This window comes from Rhipicephalus sanguineus, chromosome 3 (assembly GCF_013339695.2).
Source record: "Rhipicephalus sanguineus isolate Rsan-2018 chromosome 3, BIME_Rsan_1.4, whole genome shotgun sequence".
NCBI lineage: Eukaryota > Metazoa > Arthropoda > Arachnida > Ixodida > Ixodidae > Rhipicephalus > Rhipicephalus sanguineus.
In genome coordinates, this window is record NC_051178.1 from 58,315,646 (window position 1) to 58,333,698 (window position 18,053).

The 18,053-nt window shown below is 45.7% G+C and overlaps 1 protein-coding gene across 1 annotated transcript in view; it reads right to left on the reverse strand.

Annotated features, from left to right (window-relative positions):
• LOC119386659 (translation initiation factor eIF-2B subunit epsilon-like) overlaps nt 1–17,296 on the reverse strand; it is a 33,518-nt gene extending 16,222 nt beyond the window's left edge. Inside the window, 9 exon segments of the mRNA XM_037653944.2 lie at nt 1,434–1,579; nt 4,839–4,939; nt 5,478–5,603; nt 6,710–6,795; nt 7,659–7,814; nt 11,175–11,349; nt 14,608–14,793; nt 16,105–16,229; nt 17,138–17,296. Coding sequence (XP_037509872.1) covers nt 1,434–1,579; nt 4,839–4,939; nt 5,478–5,603; nt 6,710–6,795; nt 7,659–7,814; nt 11,175–11,349; nt 14,608–14,793; nt 16,105–16,229; nt 17,138–17,263 — 1,227 coding nt within the window. The 5' untranslated portion in view covers nt 17,264–17,296.
• Nucleotides 17,297–18,053: the final 757 nt, after the last annotated feature.

Genomic DNA, 18,053 nt, shown 5'->3' on the forward strand with positions numbered 1-18,053 from the left:
CTAAGCACACGGGCCTCAAGCATTTTCGCCTCCATCAAAAATGTGGCTACTGCGGCCGGAATTTGATCCCGCGACCTGCTGGTCAGCAGTAGAGCCTCATAACCACTACACCACCGTGGCGATTCAAAACAGATTAGAAGAAATATGACATCCGGGGCAATCATAAAGTAGCACTGATAGTTGGCCGAGTTGGTAAGGGTTCATGATTATGAAACGGCGCAATGTGTCTTTGCGTCTTCTTCATTGTCAGTGTTGCGTGTCCTTTAGTTGCGCCATTTCACAAGCAATCATAAAGGCTGACATGCCATGTAGAAACAAGCCACACAGTGCCGTTGCTAAATATTCTTTTACTGCTTTAATCAAATTCAACCATGCATACATGGCTATGTAGCATTACTGCAAGCTGCAACACCACATCCTGTGTATGTTCAAGTTTGACACCTTATTACGCATACATATACATTAGACTCTCAGTAAATGGAAATCTCTTAAACACAACTGCTGCTTAGATGGAACAACTGCAACCAATATGACTGGTTTCGTACTTGTAGTATTCTGCATTCCTGTTCATCTCTTACTAAATGGAACTCCTGTTAAATGGAACATAAGTTCCTAGCCCCTTTCAGGTTCCATTTAATGAGAGTCTATTATACAGAAGTGTCAACTTACTGTATTTGGCAGTGGTTCTCAAATGGTGGTCTGCAAAGCCATTTTTGGGCATCTGCCAAACGCATTTTTTGGAGGCACAGCATGTCCCGTAACAGTGGCCCCTCCTGATTTTAGGCATGCTTCGCCGCATAACACCTTCGCATTGCGGCGGAGCTCACTTATGTTTCCCCTTCTCCATGAGATGGCTGTAAAACTTTTGTTGCAGTTTTCTTCGACATAAGAATGCAAGCATACTTTTTCTAGACTTGCATATTTGAAGAGCAAACATAGCTAGAAACAGGTTGAATGTGGCTGCAGATTGCAGAACTTATTGACAAGCTGTTGAGATTAATCTGGCGTGACACTTTAGTTTGACCATTCTTTGCCAGGGAGAAATAAAAGGCAGCTTTTTCAAGCTGCATGTTGTGTTAATTTATGCCTCCCCCCCCCTTTCTCTCAATGCAAGGGGTCTACTTTCTCCAGTCCACAAGGGGTCCCCGAAACATCCATAGCTGAGAACCACAGGTATCTAGTCTCATAAAGGACAATAATGTGTGTAACGAAGTAATGGATATAATGAAGTAGTTTTGGCTCTCCCTTCAACATTGTCATAACGAGGCTCAAGTGTGGTAGCCACCTCATGAAGTGGTGGCCACACTTGACCCAAAGCACTATGCTTAATTCAAACACCAGTATTCAGCTTTACGAGACTTTGCAGCTGTGGACCACAGGGAACACATGCACTCAGATTTCAAACTGTGCCACCAGGATTAGCACACACTCACCTTAAAGGACAGCACACACCCGGGTGTCACAGTGACGTTGCGCTTTATGACCACATCACTGGCCAGCAGGCACTGCTGCAGATGGCAGTCGTCCTCCACGACCACATTGTCCCACAGGTAGGCATTGCGTAAGTGCACATTGCGGCCTGCAAACACAGTACAAGGAGAGTAACACATCATCAGACCACTGGGGCTGATTTCTTTATCATCATTTGGCACATTTTTACACTGTTTTTATTTTCTGATGTTCGTTGAGTTGCAGCCCAGGTTGTAACATTCCTGCTTCCTCAGCCAGACTATACAGTAGGCTTGCAATAATTCAAAGCAATTTCAAATTTTTGGTTGGTACCACTGTTGTATGGAATGGGGTTCCAACGAACAACATTCCTGGAACTAGTTCCTTTTTGGAGGAATGGAGGAACGCCACCGTTCCGTTAAAGATCGGTGGAGCTGTAAGAAAACGGCATTCCTTCTATAAACGTTCCACGGAGTCAGCCTGAAGGCGTATGAGCGGGCTATGGCTCGCCATGTTTTTCGATCTCTTCATTCGTAGTGAATGAGGTTCTGTAAATTGAAAGCTGTGGTGGCATTCTTTTAAACATTACATGGAGAGTGGGTTTCGGAGAAGCGAGCCGTCGTGGCGGAACCTCAAAACAGGGTGGCCATCCCGCAGGCCGCCACTGTCCAGGCCATGTAGCTGCTAAGAACCAAAAGCGGAAACTGGGTCCCAAGCGGGCATATTGGGTGGCCACTGGCCGCAGTAGCAGGGAACGCTGGCGGCGTTGCCGAAAGGGAGTGTCATCCAAGTCAACCCTGTCCAAGTCCTTTTCTCCTTACTGAGGAGCGGGGGAACATATGCTGTTTGTATGTGTGTATATATATATATATATTTTGTAAGTGAGCGAGCATGTGTGGTGGTTGGAAAACAGGCCCTGGAGAGTTCACTGAGCGCAGCCCAGCAGGAAGAGATCAGCTTGAAAAGCGCATCTGAAGACTGAAGGTGAAAAAAAGTGCTGCACTTGTAATAGACCAGCACCAATCGTGCAGTTAGACATGTCTGGAGTACATACGTCCGGTGCTCCCTGAAAAAAAATTGTCTAGGTGCATGGTAGTGGCTGGAGTAAACAATGAATGCAGGCGAACTACTCTTGATGATAGAACTGCTTAAATCTGGCTGTTAAGTTTTCTTATGTACAGCATGTTTACTTATTTACTTACGTACAGCATAGTTACATATAACTGGGACGTCATAGCAACAGTAACAGTGCGACTTAATAAGAAATTAAAGAACTTTGGACGAAATAGAAGCTTTAAGGTATCAGGAACTTGTTAAGACATATTAAAACGATGTTTACAATGAGATGTCTTACAAGCATGACAGTAATGAAACGGCCATGTTACTTGAAGAGTATAATCAGCCTATTAGTATAATTAGCACATCCTAACATCTGTACCAATATCTAGAAAAACAATTCGGGCAATTTCCAACAATACAATTGCAATATGCGGGACTTGATTTTAAAGTTTGTTAATGCGTTACATTGATTCACCAGAACATTCGCGGCCAAACAGAACAACACGCAACAATATTGTGCTACGAACACTTTTAGAGCCAGCCTTGCCTACGTTCTGGAACTCCACAGAATTCAGTGCATGTTTTGCCGGCTACAATTCTGCAATAAAACGCTACCGAGAGCTGTTTCACAAAACACATGCGATATTAACTATAGTCGATGAGGGTTGCAACGTGGGCTTGTTGGTTACTCATATGAGAGGCTTTTGGTGTAGCGCGAAATGAAACACGGACACGAGAAGGCACACACGAACACCACACAGCGCTACTACAGTCGAACCCGGGTATATCGAACTCGCCAAAAAACGTTTCTTAGTTCGATATATGGCATAATTCGATATAGGCCCGCTGTAGAATTTGATGGATAGTCCTGGATTTTCTTCTGTTTCAACGACTTCGCTGCCTGCGACAGCACGCACGCCTCCACGTTGTCCAACGAGTCGGAGCAGCCTTCCATATTCACGCAATAGCGCCGGACCAACGCAAGTGCACTAATCACTTCGGAGGATGTAGGCAACGGGCCATCGTCAATTTCCTTATTGCTGTCGCTTTGGCTCGTGGTCGGCACGACGTCTGCAACGTAGTCATCTTGTAGCTGGCCCATGATGGCGACATCATCGTCCGCACTGACGAACTCGTCGAATGTTGATCCGTACGTGGCGGCGACGTCAGACTTCTCACCGCGCTCAACTCGATTTATGATTTTGAGTTTCGCGGCGAACGGCAAAGTCTGCCTCTTTGCAGAAGCCATGACGACAGCGCGCCAAGAAAGTTCACAGAGCGCTGACAGGCAACACCACCAGCATGGACCACGCTGAATGAGGACTCGAGGAAAAGAGGCAGCAGCAGGCACGCAAGCATAAAGAAAAAATGGCGCTCACTTGTACCGCCTCCGCGCCTCGGAGAAAGCACGACGGCCTCTGATTGGCTGTAAGCACTGCAAGCAGGCCAGGATCATTTTTTGCAGGGGGGTGTTCGCCTGTGCATAGCCGGGTCTAAACCACTTTTTCTAGGGTGGCGCCGGCAGTTTTCCCCCCCACCGCGAGGGAAAGCCAACTTGCTGGGGCACTTTTGAGGCACATGGAGTTTGATATATCGGTTGTCGTTGCTATTTTCGTTCGATGTAACAGTAACTTTTGCTATATATTCTCAATGTAAATATACCGTGTTTAGAAATTGTTCGATATACGGGATAATTTTATATAAACGGGTTCGATATAGTCGGGCTCGACTGTAGCAACAACAACGCATGAGAGATGTTGTTGCTAGTAGCGCTGTGTGGTGTCCCTATGTGCCTTCTCGTGTCCGTGTTTCCTTTCACGCTACACCAAAAGCCTCCGATATAAACTGTTGGGGTTTTACGTCCCAAAAGCACGATATGACCATGAGGGATGCCGTGGCAGAGGGCTCCAGAAATTTTGACCACCTGGGGTTCTTTAACGTGCACTTAAATCTGAGCATTTCATCTCCATCGAAATGCAGCTACCATGGCCAGGATTCGATCCCATGACCTTCGGGTCAGCAGTCAAGCACCATAACCAATAGACCACGGTGGCGGGTAACATGCAATATGAAATGGAAGAACATTGAACAGCACTAACACAGGACAGGAACAAAAGAACTACAGGACAGAGTGCCCTCTCCTGTGGCCATTTGTTCCTGTCCCGTGTCAGTGCTGTTCAAGGTTCTGTTGTTTGACAAGACATGTCTGTTTGCACTGTTCAATAACCTGCTCTTTGAAAAGGTGTACCAATTATCCCATGTTATACGCATTGCTAATTAACGCACTGTTTTGCCACCCCCTGAGACAGAAGAAAGCGTCACCGACTCACCGATGGTGCAGTTGCGGCCAATCACCGAATTCGCCACAACGGTGTTGTCCCCTATCCTGGTGCCAGAACCGACAAATGTGCTGGGCTGCAGGATACAGCTCCTGTGGGTTAACATTTAAAATGTGAAAATTCTTAGAACAGAAAGGCAAGCTGCTTAAGAGGTATATTCCCATTAGAAAAACGCTAGGCATGCAGGCACAGACAAAAGCAAGGGGTGTTTGTGTTGCCTGCTTTGCTGCACTTGTGCTTGTGTCTGAGCTAACTTTATTTTTCTAATGTGTGAATGCCCACAGTTTTTGATCCACCAGCAGCGTAGAACAAATGCATTTGTAACAGCAACAACGGGATCTACTTTTAAGAAGAAATTCGTTCAAATCTGACCATTAAACAATGTTATGTATGTTTATTTATTTACTTATATATCCATACTTATTCATATTCACAACATCACTGCAACACTGATGGTGTGACGTTCAGAAATGAAAGAATTTTAGACGAAATAGAAGTTTTGATGTTTTCGGAGTCTCTTCTGAGCTCTTGTTAGGAAGACGTATTAAAACGACGTTGATAATGAGAAGTCTTCAAGGGAGAGCAGTGAAACGACTGAGTTGGTTGAAAAATACAGATTATAAAAGGTACCTAGAGAGCTGCAGTCCCGTGGTGGGCTTGTAAATGTTGTGCCGGTGGTAGACACACGATGGGCCGTTCTCCTCGACAAACTGGTCGGGCACGAGTGGATGGCTCCACCTCTGCAGCACGTCCTGGCTGGAAAGCACGAGGTTTTGCAATTGGCTTACTTTGGCATGCGCAGTGGATGCAAAGTTAGGGCATGGGATAAGTGGACAACAGAACTATAGCGCTGAAATCCTATGAAATGCGCCGACGAAGACTGCTCCCGTTTGTTTATTTTAGTCCCACAAGTATGGCAGCAATGCTGTGGATCCCACAAACGAACCCACCCAATGGCTTCCATGAAACTGACACCAGTGTCTCTTCCCCATAGGGCTTTTGCAAAAGCATACATAACGCATAAACGTACTTGACAAATATATGCACATGCTTCAATCTTCAAAATTTGTTTGCTTTCCTGTCCTGTACCGAGCCACGCGCAAGCTCTGTGATTTACCTACCTCATGTATATCATACAGTAGAATGTCTATATTTCGAAATATTTTCATTCAAACTGAAAGATAAATTGGACAGTACGATTGGTCCCAGCAGAGTTTCACACATCTGATGTGGCTCAGGCCATCAGATGCCATATTTAAAGGAACTCCCTTTAGTTCAAACACCGTTTTATTCAGACAAATTTCCGGCCTCCTTCAAATTCAAATTAATGAGCACTAGCTTCCACAGAATTGTGCTTTCCCAAGCGTGCAAGTTTTTCCCATTTCATTGCAACAACCATGCATGTGCAGGGGCAATGGAAAGAAACGCAAACAGCGTGGTTCACTAGTGCTTCACTGTTCGCATTTGTTATCATCGCGCTCTTATCTTGGTGACAATGAAAATATGCTAGATTTGTCCTTGAATATATCATGGATGCCTCTGGTGTCTTTTTATTACTAGCCAAGTTACGACCGCTTGAAAAGAAACGCGAACAGTGGAGCGCATAGATGCCGCACCGTTCGCTGCTTCTTTCCATCGCAATAGTACATGCACCTCTTTGCACTCCTCAAACTCTCAAATATGTTACGGCTGACCCTATCAATTTCGTCTTCTCTGAATTGCTCTCTGAAGCTGCAAACTGTCGCAAACCAAAAAGAGCACACTCCTCGACATACTTTTAAACCGGTTCCTCACACACTGTTGCACACAAAGGTCCTCGAGTCACAGTGCAGTAAACTACTGGGGACATTGCTTAAACTCACCTGACAGCGTCATACATGACCAGGTTGCAAGCGGAGGCCGCGTAGCAACTGTCACTGATGTGCGTGTAAATAGAGTTGCCCATAATCTGGAACAGTGCAATGTGAAGAATAAAGATGCACCATGACATGTGGAAGCCACAATAAGTGGAGCACAACGTTTCCTACTGAACGGTTCTGAATGCACGAAACTACACGTGTCAGACATTACGGAGCCTCGGTACTGTAAGGCATCATTGATCTGTGCAGTCACAATGCCACAAGAGGGTGGTTGTACAAAACACTATCACAAACACTGCAGCATGCGCAAACATAACAGATGATGTGCAAGGAAAGATACTTTATATTGGTTGAGCATGTGCACAAAGTAAGATAACGGGTTGTCTATTAGAGTAACCGAAAGGATGCCAAGGGAAGTAAAGTGCAGTATAAAATGTTCTAGTATAAACCATAGGTCACAAAGGATGCTGCTGTGAAGCGTTTTAGACTAATCGCAACCAGCTGGGTCTACATCTAGAGTGTTCAATGTCACTTCTGAAGAGTGTTCTGATGGTCGCGTAAAAAACAACGAAGCTGTATTAGTACAAGCTCAAAATACTTCATTGGTGTAATACGAGGTTCACTGACACTACAAGGTGCATGAGTACCACCACAACAAATCTCAGTTACTTCGTCAAGCGACGCCTCAAACTTCACAGGAGAGCTCAGAAGTGATCAGCTGTGTGCACCATTAATATAACCTAGCGCACACAAGTGTTTCTAAATTCAACTGTTATCAAAATTTAGACCCCTGCCGCTGGGATTTGATTGTGCAATTTTATGCTTGGTCATGAAACTTCTCGTCCACTGAGCTACATGTCTGCACAAACAGACTAACAAGATGAAATTTGTTTGCTTCTGTTAAAAGCCTCGTGCAGCGATTGGCCAAGAAATTGGTGATCTCTCGACTGACCTCTTCGTGTTCGAGGATGCCACGTACAAAGTCGAGGCGCGTCTGGTAGTCGAAGTTGTCGGCGAAGATGGGTGGCACGTGCGGTGAGCACACGGCCAAGCGGCAGTCCTGCAGGTCGTGGTGAAGGGACACCCGCGAATGCTCCTGGAAGATGCTCTGTCACGATAGGGGAGGAGAGAAACGATCCGTGGTTACTGCAGTTACTTGTGAAAGAACCGCACATACCACACTCGAGCTGACACGCACACTTGAAAAAAGCAGTTTCACTAGCAACTGTACCTTGAACGTGCAGAATTCAGTATCAGATGACACTGTTACTAGAGGGCTTGGCTTGTCCACAAACTTCTCAACATCTGCATATTAATTTGTTAACGGAAGCATGAGCTTGAGCAGCCAGATCAGTGGCACCCCTTTGTGTTACAGACATCAACCAGGCAAACACAAGTAAACACAGAACCGTTACTGCAGCAACCAAAAGTATTCTTGTTTGCTGCTGGTGTAAATTTTTGGCAATGGCATACAACAGGCAAAAAGTTCCCTTTTTAGACGTGTGCATTACGAGAGAAAGGCAGGGAATGCTTGTAACAAGCGATGCTTTTCCCCTGGCAGCAAACTCGGTCGGTTCTCAGATGACGGCAATTTCTGTCACGCGACACGTTGCCGATGTCATCACTGGTTGAAAATCTTTCTGTGTGAATGGGGCTCAATAGCAGGTTGCCCAGCAGTCGAGAGATGAGTGTGATGGCGAGCCATTGCTTGAGTGCACAGGTGGAAAAGCAACTGGCGCCTCCACTTCCCACACAACAACCACCCGTGAACACTACTAAACGGCTGATGGGGCTAGATGTGGCTTCCAAGATCGCAGTGGCATCAGAACAGCCTTTACAGCCACAAGCCAGCCAGCCAAGTGAGGTTTTACCAGCCAAGCTGATCAAGCCAAGCCGGTACAGCGGCTTCATTAGCCAACATCTTGTGATTTAGAGGGGAAGTCGGCACACTGTGTATTGCTTGTTCACTACGCAACTTTTTTTCCCTCTTCTCTATTTCACCATACCACCGTTATGCCCGTCTCGCAGCACTGTAGATGAGCCAAACACAAAAAGCCTGGAAGACGCTTAAGCTTCGTCTTTGAGAGTGGAAATGCAATGATGTCTTGGGCCCCATTCAAATCTCCTTCTCATTCGCTTGCCATGCTTCACATCTCAGCGGACACCTCAACTGTGCCATGAGGGAGGGAATGTCTGTGTGCATGATGCTGGCAGTTGTAAACTCTCCGAGGGCGCCTAATGAAAGCACAGTTCTGAAGTACCCACTACGACATAAATCACTATTTTGAGAAGTACCAAAGTACACGCTATGTGCCTCTAAGGCAATATATGCACCTACATAGCTGTACATTTTCATGATGCTGTGGCTGATGGTGATCACTAGAGACCGGATTTTAGGCAAATGCCTAGTTTGTTCCTTGCGTTCCTATCGCCCCATTTTGATATATAAGCATGAATTAGAGGATAATGAGGGCTTTTATAGTGCCTATAAATGCCTATTTCTGGCGTTCATGCCTAAATGTCTACAAGTGCCTATAAATGCCTATTTTCAAAATCGAGGCCTATATGAACACTATTTAGCCTCAGGTTTCACTTTAAAGTGCTGTTTGAGACCGTTGTTCATGTCACCGGGCAACAACGACTGTTTGGAACTCTATGGGGTTCAACCTAGTCCTCTAGTTCAGCCAGCTTCCGGAAAACAACCGCTGGCAGCAGTGAAATGGGAAGCACCGGCCAGCATACGCCACCGTGCTTACTTGGCGCGAGCGGTTCGCGAATGCAGAACCACAGAAAGCAATGAGAGAAAGAAAAATGTGGCGTGCACACAGTTTTTGTTTTGTTTGTAATTTACTTTTTAAGGAGTTCACTGACAGGCGACAAGTCGTCCCTATGCAATTTGACCCGGCCAATACAAGGCATTCCTCCATTCTGGTCTTTTAGAGACCTGGCTACCTGCTCCTGCTCTGCCCTTCCCAACTATACCGACCCAGGAGTATGTTGATTCGACAGTGCTGAGGTGGGCTGAGGAGGTAGTGGCGCCCTACCAAGACTGGTAGACTGACATTATGCCACACGAAGTGGTGACGGACGCCTGCTGGGACTGGATCAAAGACCTCCCGCTATCCCCTCCAGCCACTCCGCTTTCTTAAAAAGGGAAGCAAAATTTATTCACTCGCTCACAAGACAGTAGACACTCAACTCATCATGCTGCAGAATAAAAATGAGAGACTGTGTTCTGCGAACCCTACGGGAAAAAGGACAAATGCACAGCTATGTTCAATTGCTGGCGCCTTTGTGCCATCATAAACAATAACATTTCATGCTTTCCTGTTGTAGATAGATGAGGCGCACGTCCGTTTTGAAGTTATTCGTATTTATGTGAAAATCTACTGTGTCTATATTTACGACGTTGGAGGACTAAAACATTGTTTTGCCTGCCCATTTTTGGCGTCTAAAGCGCGCTTTCTTAATGCCTAGAAAGCCGGCCTCTAGAGATCAATTACTAGGCCCGAGCACTTTGTATTGCATCAGCCTTTAAACCATGCGCTTGTTGCGGAATTCACATGGTGCAATGCCTGGTGCTATATTACACTTCGGCCACGCAATATTACGTGTTAACCCGGCTCCTCACACCCCATGATGCCAGTATAGGCTTTTTTCCCTAAGCGGTTTCAAGAACAGGCGTGGCTCTGTGGTGGATCACCTGAATGCCACGCAGAAGGCCTGGGTTTGATTCGAGCTCGAACCCATCACTTTTATTATTTGAATCAATCACGATTTTTCACTCACAAGCAACACTGGCAACATCGACAATGGCATTTCTGTTACACGAGCTTTTTAACGCTATCATGTTAAAATGGGCTCGTCAATCTCTTCCCCTCCTTTTGCTCATTTATAGCGAGGATTTCGTCCCAGCAGGCTTGATGCCTTTAGGTAACATGCGAGGGTTTATTTTTTATTTATTTCCTTGGAGTACCCACAGGGAATAAAAAAACGTTATAGAGGGGAGGGGGCCTACAATGCAAAAAGGAATGAAAAGAAAAACACAGGAAATAGAAGCACATATGGAAAAATTAAACATACAAGTGAAATACACACAGTGGCTATACATTCAAAGTAGATTAAACTTGTAATAGTGCAGTATTCTTAGGGCAGGTTAGACAGAGCATCTTTAAAAGCACTGGGATTAGCTATGCCTGTTATGGAGGCAGTTGCATGCCTTGTTATTTTGCTGTTCCCTGGAAATTTGTACAGCACCAGACACGCATTTCAAAGGTTGTGGGTTCAGGCTCCACTGACGCAAGGGTGTTTCTTCGTCCACTTTAATTCCTTTCCATTTGTGTCATAATTACCACGCTACAGTTGAGATCTATAAATAATGTCCCCCATGCTTTACGACTATTCTGTCAAAAAAACGTAATGCAACACGATGACATTTGTTATTTCGGAAAAACAATTGTCAACCGACCAATGGGAAGTCGCACTTGTTGGTCACGCTGGTCTTGATGTGGTGCAGGAGCTTGCCCGTCTCTGGATTCAGGGCCACCGCGCTGTCATCCTCTTGGCACCGGCGCCGATGCCACGGGGGCAGCCGCCGATAGATCAGGGTCATCAGGGCACCCTTGTCCCTGGCGACTGTCTTTCTGCAAGGACACAGGATGCAGGCAGGATGCAAGCATGCATCAAATGCATCCACTAAGGGTTGCTATATCCTAGGAACACCAGCCCTCAGCATTTCCACCAGTCACCTAAGGGTTATCAGCCACCGTGTGGCTCGGTGGTTGTCATGCTGGTCTGATGAGCGCAAAAGACGTAGGCAGCAATGGCGGTCGCATTTCAATGGAAGCGAAACAGAAGCTCATGTAGTGAGTGATGTCAGTGCACAATGAAGAACACCAGGTACACAAAACCCATAAATCAAAGAGCCAGCCTATGAGTTATCAAAGTTCTATGGGAGAATGGGTGTTATTAAGCAAATCAGTGCCCCCTTCAACAGAGCTAAGGTGATCACATTGGAATACAGCACAACCCCTCTCATACGTTGTGTAGAGAACCCCCAAAAAAGAATGCGTGATCCGGGCAAACGTAACATCCGAGAAAAATTTTTTTAACCCGAACTGCACACTATGACAACCATTGGCTTATCGGACAAATGAAAGGAATACAGTGAACTCTCAATTGAGTGAACTTCAAGGGATCTAAGGAAATAGTTCACTTAACTGAAAGTTCACTAAACTGAATATTCACTAGAATATGGAACAGCATTGGGCACAGCAGACATTAGAGTCAAAAGTGTGAAATGCAATTTATTTTGAAAAGAAATCTGTAATTTTCATTTGGACTGGTACCCTTAAAGCGCAAGAAGAGACAAAACTTTTCAGAGTCTACGTTTCTGTGCACTGCCTCTGGCCCAGCTTGTTGCTAAAACACGAAGTCTCGCAACTTTCTAACATACTCTACCGCCTCGGCTAGAGTTACGGGATTTGAACCTGCCTCAGCCGTTACGACTTCCTCGTCGCACTCTTTTAAAGACGATAGTCTTTCTTGGGGAACTTAAACGCAGAAATTTTGGTCTGTCTGTCTTTCTGTTTGTCGGCACGTCCCTCGATTCAGCCACTCGGCCAAAGTTGAACCACTTGCCCAAGGGCCAGCCATCGTGAACGGCTCACTAGGTTCATACTTGTCTACATGGTTGATCAAAAAGCAAACATTACGCATGTCTGAGGCGCAACATCACTAGATGAGTATTAGGTGGTGTGTTCCTTTAATAGAAAATACATAGATACGTAATTCTAGAGACCCTAGTTTCTTAAGCTGCGCTGAAAATGCGACTGCGCCGAAACTTGGCTTCCACCGTGCCCTCTGCGCGAGCTCATTGTTGTGTTTCGGTTTCATTTCAGTATTGCACTGTACGAGTGCCATGGGGCGCCGCTCTGGCATTCCTGCTTTACCCAGGCGACGTGAATATAAAAGAGTGTGTGGAGAGTACTCGTTGAGTGCGGACGTTTCTTCTGCTTCGGCGCTTCGCGCCAAACCGCGTGTTCGGGCTGGCTGGCGTCCCCGCCGGTCGCGTTGGTCACCGCCGGTCTTGCCTGCTGCTGCGCCGGGACTACCAGCCCGCAACACAGCATTCACGTTTCCCGACGTATTGCCAGATGGCGTTCATATCTCACGCAGCGCCTCTTCTATCGTCTTTACACGACATTTGCAGTGAAGCACGCAGATACGCGGCCAATTTTTTCTTCTGGTTGATGTTACAAGGGCGCACGGCGCGTGAAATGCGCTGTTGTTTCCCGAAATGAAGATGGCCGCACAATACCGATGATGCCGATGAGACAGACAAGAAAAGAAGGGGCGAGCTGATGTGCACGTGGCTCGTTTTCCTCACCTGCACGGCCGCTTTACCTCGGCGGCGCCGCATGCACAAGCGATGTCGCGCCGCCGCCGATGGATGGGCGATTTAGTGGCGGCTCGCATCGGCTATGCCAGTGCTGCAGTGCACAAAACTTCGTTGAATTGATTTAAAAAATGAGCCTGGGTCCGCGGATCAAGTTCGTTCAACTGAAAAATTCACTATTCTGAAATTCGTTCAACTGAAAGATTTTTGCATAGAATGTATAAGAAAATCGCTGGGGATTTTCTAAAAGTTCCTTATTCTGAAATATTCGTTAAACCGACGTTCGTACAAGTGAGAGTTTACTGTATAGGGTAAGTGGTCACACGGGTACAATGACACTGTCATATGCTTCTTTTAGGAACCTGACAAGTGCACACATGTTTGCTACCAGTCATCAGCTAGCCACCTGGCTAAGCGCCATTAACGCACTACTGAAAATTTTGCTGTACCCCTTACACACAGCGCCACACGAAAGATGCTGTGACCATTTCCAACGGTGATGTGTAGCAGTCGATGTAGCCAACATCATAGTTTTTGGATGACGCAGTTTGGTGGGGAAAAGTAAAAAGTAGGAAACTTATACACATGATCATACGAGAAATAAACAGGGCTGACATCTCAGAGTGTAGGAGCTGGGAAGACATAAACGAACAGGATCACATCAGCAAGGTTTTCCTGTACCTAGCCTCAAATATTAAGAACACATCTCAGAACCCTTTACATTTGCTCAGTGATGTTTACCTTTATTAGCATCACCTGTGATTTGGGACAGTGACAAATATAGTCAACAAAGCAGATGGCAGCGTCATCTGTTGACAGAAGTGGTCACTGTGATACTAACACTTGGTGACAATTATTAAGAAGCATAGTGTCTTCGGTTAAAGGGTGGCACTGTACTCAAACAGCAGAGCAGAGCTTGGTTTTCAAGTGTATGCTCGTATGGGGGTTCAATGGCACGCACACATGGCAACATCTTTCTGTAATGTACACAGCGCTGCTGCTGTTTTCACAAGGTTTGATCATTTGGGTGACTGATATCAGAACAGAAAAGAAAATGTCCATTATTGAATTGATTGCTTCATGAGTGTTAAAATAGAGGCTGCAATGTTATGTAAATCAATGAGCTCTGAGAATGTCAGAATTAGAGTGGAATAGAACAGCAAGCTACAGAATACAATATTGTAGCATGTGGTAGTCATGCACTGAGTCCTATGAGCACTGCCTCACTGTGGATAAGAAGAAACACTTATTGCTAAAGGAAAGCACAGCATAAATTATTTGTTATTATAATAAATGTGTAGCAATAATAATAATCTCATAATTGAAGGCACAATATGGTACATGAACACTTGCCCTCTGTGCATTACAAAGTACCTTAAGTAATGCTGTTAAAAGGCCTCTTCGGTGGCTAAATTCTTTGTTTGTGTTGGCCACTTAGCATAAATGTTGCGCAACTCAAAAGCTGGCCATTCATCTCTATATAAGTTTCACTAGAAGCGCTCACCTATGTTCCTCAATGATGGGTCGCAGCGGCACGTTTGCCACTGTAGCTCCGTCCAGCAGGACAAAGTCCGAGCGGATGAGAGCTTTGGCGTCCAGGTCACGAATCATGTCACCCACCGACAGGTAGTCCTCCGAGGACAACACACTTACGCTCATCTTGCTGTCCGCATCCGACCATTTGGACTCCCTGAAAGGTGAAAAGCACACTTGCGAGAGGGCCACTACGTCGCCCTACCAGGAAACGCTAATTTTAGGCAACAAGAGTCAACAAGGCAATACAGTGCTCTGTCCATAGAAAGATCGTTCACTCAGTGTGTGGTAGTATGTGTGTTTCTTTTTAACTCTTTCACATCAAACTAAACTTGTACATCATACATAACATGTGTGGATTTCACAGTGCTGCTGCAAAACGTGCCCTGGGTCCAGAGAAAAGTGCAAGTCTGGCTGCAGTAGATACACAGTACAAAATGCATTTCAGGGACGGCAATATTGTGGGATACCACATCGCTTTGCTGCTAATTGCATTAACACCAACAGCCATCCCGAGATTGTTTCCACTGGAATGTTTTGCGGTTAAAGCCCTTGGGCTATGAAAGACACCACAGCAGATGGCTATGGATGAACCTGTGTTCCTTGAGGTTCTCAAACAGCAGAATGAAATGTAACCACAAGAAAACAGAAGGATCATTTCTCTTTCAAAATTTGCTGGTGAGTTGATGCAATCAATTCCTATAGTGTCACTCTATTTTTGCAATGTAGTTGCACAGCAACTGGTCACTATGACTTCACAACTGAAGTGCTATTTCTACACTGATTTTACCTTCCTACATTTCGAGCTGCCATAACAGTATCTATAATCAAAGACGTTTACATCATCATCATCATCATCATCATCAGCCAGGCTGCGCCCACTGCAGAGCAAAGGCCTCTCCCATATTGCGCCAATCAACCCGGTACTGTGCTTGCTGCGGCCACATTATACCTGCAAACTTCTCAATAACATCTGCCCACGTAACTTTCTGTCTTCCCCTTGTGCATTTGTCTCCTCTTGGAATCCAGTCACTCTTAATGACCAGGAGTGTTTACATGGTATTTCAACTACGAATGACCCAGAGATCCATTTTAAGTTCAAGTCAAGGCATGAAATAATTACGAGGTTTAGATTTAGCCCCTTCGCATGACACAAAGATGCTACTTAGCTTAACACCCCAAACCCTGCTCGCATTTTACTGTAAACCAGTTTAGGTCTTTTTGTACTTCCAGCAGTTAGCATATGCTAAGGCTTGCATTACACTAAGATGCTAAATTGAACCCCCCGCTATTACATCATACCTCTGTGAAGCGCCAGAAAAGCCATGGAAGTAAATGATTATTTACAAAGCAACGGACGTTACTCGCAAGGCATGACTTTGAGTAGCATTAAAATACATGAGCGTGCAAGCCACCGAGATGACAGGGTTCAAAAGAAAACTGAAATGATCGCGAATGTGCCACTTACTTGATGTAGTCCCTGATCTTGTCTGCATGCGAGTGACAAAACACGAAGGTCTCCTGGACACCCTCGTTGCTGAGATATTGCAGCGTGTAGTCGATGAGCGGCCGATGGACCAGTGGCATAAGCACCTGGAGAGATCGAAAATAATAGACGACAAGAAAGATGTCACGACACTGTGGCGGCTTAGCAGCTGAGGCGTTGCGCTGCTAGGGCGCGGGTTCGATTCCCGACCACGGCGGCCTTATTAGATGGGGATGAAGTTAAAAAACAGCTGCGTACAGAGATTTAGGTGCACTTTAGAGACACCAGGACGTCCGAAATTCATCCGGAGTCCCCTACTAAAGCGTGCGTCGTGATCATATTGTAGTTTTCGGCATGCAAGACCCCAGAATTTTTTTTTTTTAATGTTAGCTGTCACATAGACAATTACCTTTGAATGTGACTCAAATAGACATATTCAACAGCAGCGGCTCAAGTTACGTCTCAACGGAAATGCTACGTCTCAATTTAACTGGTTAGCGCCCGTCCTGTGCCTCTCGTTCTTGTGAATGTCTGGTTTCGCCTCTAATGTTCCCAAAAGGAAAACATTGCGTAAGCTATACCGGCAGCGTTAAATAGATGTCATTCTTCCCGAGATGAACTGAATGAAAATAAACAGGCAAGAGAACTGTAAACTCAGAGGAATACCGCAGCCAGCCATTGTAAATCAAGCGGTCTGAATGAGCATTCTGCACACGGCTGTCACGTTTTAGGTGAACTCAATTCGTGTAACTCGTTGTAAACATATGGATTTCAACGTTTCGTGCACAAAAGCCGCAACGAGATCGCGGCTCCTTATGGCGTGCTGGAGAAGGGAAATGCACGTTAACGGTTTGATGACCGCCAACCTAACCAGAAACTTTTGTAGCTAGAGCGCGGCACACGAATTGTTGACGCCGCGATTCGTGCGGCACTAAACCGATGCAAGCGGCGCGGGACACCACACGAGCGATGCTCCGAAGACGATCGGAGTGCACAGGACCGAAGGAAACCTTACCCATGGATGATCCTTGGTGATAGGCGCAAACCTGTCATTAAAGTTATCGGCAGTCACGACAGCTTGGAGTATATCTTCTTGTTTCAGGTCGCTCTTGCCGACTTTCTTGCCCGTGGAAGCCACCATCTTTATTTCACGGTGTCGATGACCATTCCTCGTACACTTGGAAACATGCTTTCGTTCTTGTTCCTGTGTTTCTCAAAGTCGAGTACCACTGGTACCACCATCAAGAACACGGGGATCAAGAACGCTATATAACAAGGAAACAATACAAGCGATGCTTGTTATGAGTTGCAGATTTCAGTGGCGGCGTTGTCGTACGCGAAAAACCCGGCGCAGAGCCGAAAAATGCAGCCCTTGAAAGTGCGCTGGCCTCATGCGTATTTGTTTGAGACGTGGGCTTGTCGTTGTGGGCGATCAGCCGTTTCTGATACGGCCAGGGCCGTACCCACGAATTTTTTTCGGGGGGGTTTGCGTGTAGAACGGCTGCCATTTTTTAAGATTTATACTGGCTTATTTTTGTGAATAAATCAAGTACATCGCTTACTTGTAATAATTCGATGGTACTTTTCAATTATTTGTACCCAAATAAAGAAATTGGTATGTCAACCTCAAATTCTGGTTAAAGCAAGAAATAAGTTTGGACAATAGCACCACCAAAGCCGGGGACACCGCGACCAACGGCTCCTGATGAAGTAACACAATGTAACCACGGTACAAAAACGGTATGTATGTGTTACAAGCTGCCACTCTAGCGTCGCCAGCGCGAAGTCGGCGACGGGAATGGCAGCAGGTTAGGTCGTTCCGTACGTAAGCAGAGACAGTGAAGAGATCAGAGACGTGTGTGGGGAAAAACAAAACTCTAGTGATATTGCAGCACGAGGAATCTAGTACAACACTTAATACCAACTAACAA